Source organism: Sinocyclocheilus grahami, unplaced genomic scaffold (genome assembly GCF_001515645.1).
Source record: "Sinocyclocheilus grahami isolate Dianchi unplaced genomic scaffold, SAMN03320097.WGS_v1.1 scaffold614.1, whole genome shotgun sequence".
Lineage (NCBI taxonomy): Eukaryota > Metazoa > Chordata > Actinopteri > Cypriniformes > Cyprinidae > Sinocyclocheilus > Sinocyclocheilus grahami.
This window is the reverse complement of record NW_015505793.1, coordinates 787447-793982: the sequence shown is the minus strand read 5'-3', so window position 1 is coordinate 793982 and position 6536 is coordinate 787447. Positions and strand designations below refer to the sequence as shown.

The 6536-nt window shown below is 36.0% G+C and overlaps 1 protein-coding gene across 1 annotated transcript in view; it reads left to right on the top strand.

Moving 5' to 3' along the window:
• The window catches only part of LOC107557674 (AF4/FMR2 family member 2-like), a 233432-nt gene that overhangs the window by 146662 nt on the left and 80234 nt on the right, over positions 1 to 6536 (top strand). Inside the window, exon 5 of the mRNA XM_016241161.1 lies at positions 4399 to 4485. Coding sequence (XP_016096647.1) covers positions 4399 to 4485 — 87 coding nt within the window. The remainder of the gene's footprint in view (positions 1 to 4398; positions 4486 to 6536) is intronic.

The following is a 6536-nucleotide window of genomic DNA, read 5'->3' as shown; positions in this document are numbered from 1 at the left end:
TTTTTTTGTTTGTTTTTTATTTTATTATAATTTTTTGTTAGTTTTTTGGGCTGATGTGCCAAAATTGTGTTTGCATTCAGTAGCCTATACAGCAGCATTTTTGTGCCATGTTTAAAAATAGCTAAATAAATAAAATTTGTCATAATATTTTAAGAATAAAGTTACAATTAAGATAATAAAATCATGTTATATAATGTGAAAATTCCACCCATAGGCCTATTCCTCCAAAAAAAAAAAAAAGTCTGTGGCATCCGTCATTCTTTTGACTTTTTTTAAAACTCTGATTGATAGATTCATGAGGCATTCGTTTGTATTGAGTTGTTCAGATTTTTTTCAACATGCACTCAAATATTCATGTTTATTTTGTGCTGCAAATATTAAAGAAGAAAATATAATTGATTCATATGCAGCTTGAACTGTGGCGAATTCTCGTACACATTTTTTTGCATATGGGCCCGGGGCTGACTTGCTACGCCACTGAATAAGACTGATGTACCCGCGTTGTAACACAAATAAATGTAAGGTTTTTGGATTTTCCCCTTACTTTAAATGCATGCTTATGACTCATTATTATTAATCGAAAAAAACAACAACAAAAAAAACATTAAACTTTGAACTTTTATTAACAAAATAAATAAGGATATGTTTTACTCGCGTTTAACACAAATAAATAACCTATGGATTTCCCCTCAGGCTACCTTAAAATGTTCGTAGTTTGTGGTTTATTGTCTTATTAATTAAAACACATCAGCCATAAAATAGTACAATGGCAAATTCGCATATATTAAACATCTACCTTGCATTGACAAAATGAATAAGATGGATATAGCAGTTGTAACCCAAATAAATACGTTTTTTTTCCTTTATTTAAATCGAATGCTTAGTTTGTGGTTCATTGTAATTTTTTAAATGAAAACCCAGCAACAAAGACACTCACTTATAGGCTATTAAACGAATAAATGAAAGTTTTATTAACAAAAGTTGCGCTTTGGTTCCGCCATCATATAGTGTGTTCTCGCATCACTCTTGTCACGTGACCCCCCAACCCCCCCCCCCTCGTTTTATTTCTCAGCCCCCCCCCCAGCTCAAAATACGTTCCCGCGGCTATGATTTAGCCTATATATTTGTTGAATATATGTAATTTACTCTATTGTCAGGCAGAGCAGTTTACACTGGTTATTTTAATGTAAATTTATGCACACATGTAGAATGACGTTTTTGTTCAATGTTGTGTTTTAAGACAACGTATAAACTTTAAAACAGTTCAAAAATAGTTTAGCTTTTAAGAATGTGTCTTGAGACCTCTACTGTTCTCTTCTGTAAAAAACAAAAAAAAACAAAACATATATCTAGAGATGATTATAAAAAATTGTAATTTGGCATATCCCTACAAAGAAGGTTAAATTATTCATATTTTAATAATTTGAGTTTAATACTCAAATATTTTGAAATATTATTACAATTTTAAAATTGTAATCTAAAAAGTCTATAATAATAATAATAATAATAATAATATATCCCTGTGATGTAAAGCTGAATTTTCAACAACCATTACTACAGTCTTCGGTGTCATGATCTCATGTTCTTACAGAAGTTGCTGCATTTTTTTATTATTATTATTATATTCTTTGATTAATTTGATCATTTATCTTATTATTTTTTAAGTCTTTACTTTACGGTCACATTTCATCTATTTAATGCATCCCCACTGAATACGATTATTAATTCCTTTCACACACACACACACACAGGTTTGTTTTTATGGTTTATGGGGACTCTCCATAGGCGTAATGGTTTTTCTACTGTACAGACCGTATATTCTATTGCCCTACACCAACCCTATCCCTAAACCTACCCCTCACAGGAAACTTTCTGCATTTTTAGATTTTCAAAAAAACTCATTCTGAATTATTTATAAGCCTTTTGAATTACGGGGACACTGAAAATGTCCTCATAAATCACCTTCTCATTGTAATACCTATGTCATACCCCGTTATTACACAAATTTGTGTCCTCATAAACCACATAAATATGCACACACACACACATACAAACTTACTGACCCCAAAGTTTTAAATAGTAGTGTGTCATGCAATAAGCACAAACCTCTGTTCTTCTGAAAGACAGTAGACACTGCATCAAATGCCCGTTTATCTCCTGTTATCAAAGAGTCCAAGAAATGAAGTGATTCTTCATGGAGAGAAAGGCTAAGCCATCAGAACATATTCCAAACAGAAAATCCTGATCCAGGCTCATGCACACATTGCCATTACATAACTTAAGGGTCATAAAACATCTTAAACAGAGCCAGGTTGAGCAGATTTGCAGCTTTAGTTCGATGCAGTTGGATGTTATAGTGCCTGAGAATATATTAATGACAAATGTCCGGCATTAATTATAATAAATGATGATGATAATAATAATAATAACTGGATTAAAATCAGTGTTTTTTATGTTAGTGCTCTGTATTTTTATATGTAAACAATATTACAATTTATACTGTGAGTTAATGTCGTTTGTGTTCGTCTGGCAGATCCTGAGCAGATCATGAATGTTTTGCAGCGTGTCGCTTGACTGGAAATCAGATGAGAGCATGCAGGCACACTTTAACCACTTAACACACTGTGTCATGTGTGCCGAGATGTTCTTCTCTGTCAAACTTCTGTGCAGAGAATACAAGTGTGTGAATGTTGCATTAGATATTATATATCAAATGCTGCAGGAGCTTTTCTCAGAACTGTTTTCCCTTTTATGAGCCATTCTTGCAATAACTTTTAATTAACTGGTGATCTTTAGTCAATGTGTGAAGTTCACATTCATGCATCCTTAAAGAAACAGCTCACCCAAAAATGATCTGGAAATGTACTCACCTCAAGAAATGTAGCATCACATCACTTGTTCACCAATGGATCCTCTGCAGTAAATGGGTGCCGTCAGAATGAGAGTCCAAACAGCTGATAAAAACATCACAATAATCCACAGGTAATCCACACCACTCCAGTCCATCGGTTAATGATTTGTAAAGTGAAAAATGCTTGTTTGTAAGAAACAAATCCATCAAGAGGTTTTGACTTTAAACCAATGTTTCTGGCCAAAATATAAGTCCATAATCCACAATAATGCTTCATTCAGTGACAAAGTCCATCCCCTGTTGTCTCTCACATCAAAACCCACAACACATTTGTTTAGAGCTGTTTTGGACTGTTTTCACTTGTAAAAGGTGCTTGATCTGTGCATATTTCTCTCCTGATTCAGATGAGACGACTGGATGGAGTTAGTGTTATTATGATATTACAATGTTATTACGGTGTTATTACAATGGATTTATTTCTTACAAACAAACAGCTTTTTTGCCTCACAAGACGTTGACTGATGGAGTGGTGTGGATTATTGTGCTGTTTTTATCAGCTGTTTGGACTCTCATTCTGATGGCACCCATTCACTGCAGAGGATCCACTGGTGAGCAAGTGATGTAATGCTACATATCACCAAATCTTTTCAGATGAAGAAGAACTATTTTTGCGTGAACTATTCCTTTTAAGTATAACTTAAACACTTCTTGGGGCCACTGTAACTGCAAATGAAGATAAAGGACCAGAAAAAGGAAGAGTAGAGGAAAATACATAACTCATGTTTAGTATGTAATACGAATGTAGCAGTTTACTACCATTTTTATGTACACTAAAGTTTGTCGGAACGAAAAGTTTCCCATCTGAGCACAGATATGTGTGGGATGTATAGCTGAGCTGTCCGAGAAGCGTAAGAGTAAACAGTCTCTGATCCGGCCTGCTCATGTTTGGATAACCTTGTTTGGCTCCAGGAGCAACGCTCCGTTGCTTTTAATAAATTTAATTTGCAACTCCAAGCTTCCACCGCCATGCCTCGCCCCCACTGAAGCTCGGAGAAATGAATGGATTTTGTATGCATTTTTCTGGAATGCAATAACACAGGTTTTCTTGGGAGAGAGTGTGCTGCACTTGCCCCGGAGATTTCACAGAATTCCTGAGTGTGATGTCCTTCGGCAAGATGGCAGTTTGCTTGAAAGCAAATGTAATAAATAAGCTCTCTTCTGAGGGATTATCTGTGATCGTTTGCCATCGTCATTTTCAGTGTCACTTCTGATAATTGAACAAGAGGTTTGCTTATGTACTTATGCTCTTAGGATACCTTCATCCTGGATTTCCCGCTGGATGCATGTTGATAATTGATAATATTGTGTGGTTTGTGTTTTCATACAATTGATTATTGCTCTTTTAGCTTCTACATCTCTGATTATGTTTAGCCTTGGATTTTCATCTGTGCTCACAAGTTACTGATTCATTTCAACAACAAGTAATACTGTATATCTGTCCGTCTGTCTGTGTTACTATAATAACTATTATTGTGTTATTGTTGTAGGAGATGACCCACTCCTGGCCTCCACCTCTCACTGCCATCCACACACCAGGCAAAGCTGAACAAACCAAGTTTCCCATCCCTTCAAAGGTGGGCTCTCTCTCTCTCTCTCTCTCTCTCTCTCTCTCTCTCTCTCTCTCTCTGGATTTTTGTCAACATTACTGAGCATTAGTCAACATTACTGAGTTATCATTACATAAACCGCTATTGTTAATTATAGAGCTTGCAAGGGGCTGTCTATTACTTGCGTAGCCTCCTTATAAAGCAGTGTCCTAAGTGAACCTGATCTGAAACACTCTGCATAGGTTGCAACTCCACACACATACAAACAGTGCTTCTCACAAGAGAAAATTTTAGTGCAATTTTGTGTTAGCTAGTTTGGCAACATGCTAACAAAAACTGGCATAAACATACACAGCACACACAAAACATAGAGTAAAATAGTCATTTACTAATTAGTTTGAAATATTTTATTAATACTTTTCACTGTTGAATGCAGTATAGTACATATATTAATAGCCGCAACACCCCCAGTGTCGTTTTGATTTTTTATAGTAATAAAAATAATTTTGTTCAGTAAAAGAACAGACACTACAATTAAAAACTGAATGCGGCTGCTCAATGCAGCGTGCCGAACGACAGTCGCATCACAGATCAGATTTCATTTCTCCAGCGAGGAGAGTGAGTCGAGCTGACTGACAAGAAGAGTGAGGTGAGACAGACAAGATGATCGCGGATGATTTCGTTTCGAAACGAGATGCAAAAGCGCCTGTTTGGCAATATTTTGGATTTTGAAAAGCCTGTTGACTTTTGCCGTTTATCTGATTTTGGAAGTTTTTTTAAAACATTCGTTTCTTATTTAATTGGTCGCCTGCCCTTTAGCATGGTGTATTTGTATTTGTTTTGTTAATAAAAGTTCTATGTTTTATATATGATGAAGAGAGTTTGACGTTGTATTTTGATGTTGCTGAACGCCGAATTGCTGCTAATTCGAGCGCACGGCGCTTTTTAGCTATTTAAAAGTGAAGGAAAGCGAGGAAAAGAGGGAAAATTCAAATGAACAATTCAAGCCATTTTCACTTTTTGTGTCCTGATTTACCAGTGTATGAGTGCTAAGACACAGATGCTTCAATCTCATGAGTGATTTTATTAAAACTAAACATAGGGTTAAAAAAGAAGAAAAAAAACAACAACCTTGAGTTAATTCTTTGCTTCCTATCAGCGGCGAAATGTATGTGTAAATTTCCTATGGAAAGCAAAAACATATTGAACTTAAGTGGTGCAAAAATTAGTTTGAACCTCTTCAAAAGCATGTTTCTAAACAGATATGACAAAGTCAAACGTGTTTGTGTGTGTGTGTGTGTGTGTGTGTGTGTGTGTGTCAGTTTGGAGAGGCAGCGATGGGGTGATACTGCAAACAATAGCTGGAGGAATGCTGCATTGTTTACTCGTAGAAGCCACTTAAAGGCTGCAGTCATCTGCTGATCTGGCCCCAGTCTCTGATATGTCATTTTCTCTTCATTCCCAAGACCCAGCGCAAGCCTTGAGCGCCACTTTTCTTGTTTACTGCATTACCTTTCACATATCCCACTGTATTCTTACACTGCTCCATTATTCCTTTGCTCCTGCTCAGAATCACTCCGCCTCTATTCCTCTCAATTATGTGCCAGATATTTGAAAGGTCTTAAATTATTTAACCAGTCCAAATGTTTAGGGATGCAGCCTTCAGGGTAAGAACATTTCTGTCAATACTGGCTTTGTCCTCGAGAGCTGAGAGCATGAACTTAGGCTGAATGTTTGAATTGTAGTGAAGACAGAAATGAATATCAGGAAATATCATGCTGACAGAAATGTTACATGATATTGAGCAGTCTTTGCATTGCTGAATGTCAAGGGGGAACAACGAAAGCGAGAACCATTCTGTTGCATATGCACCATGGACTATGGATATGCACTCATCATGAATGAGACCGTTTTCAATCAAAATGTATTTAATTGACAGGACTTAAAGGGATAGTTCACCTAAAAATTATTCACTGAATCATTTACTCACCCTCATGTCATTCCAAACCTGTATGAGTTTCTTTCTTCTGCTGAACACAAAAGAAGATATTTTGAAGAATGTGGGTAACCAAACAATT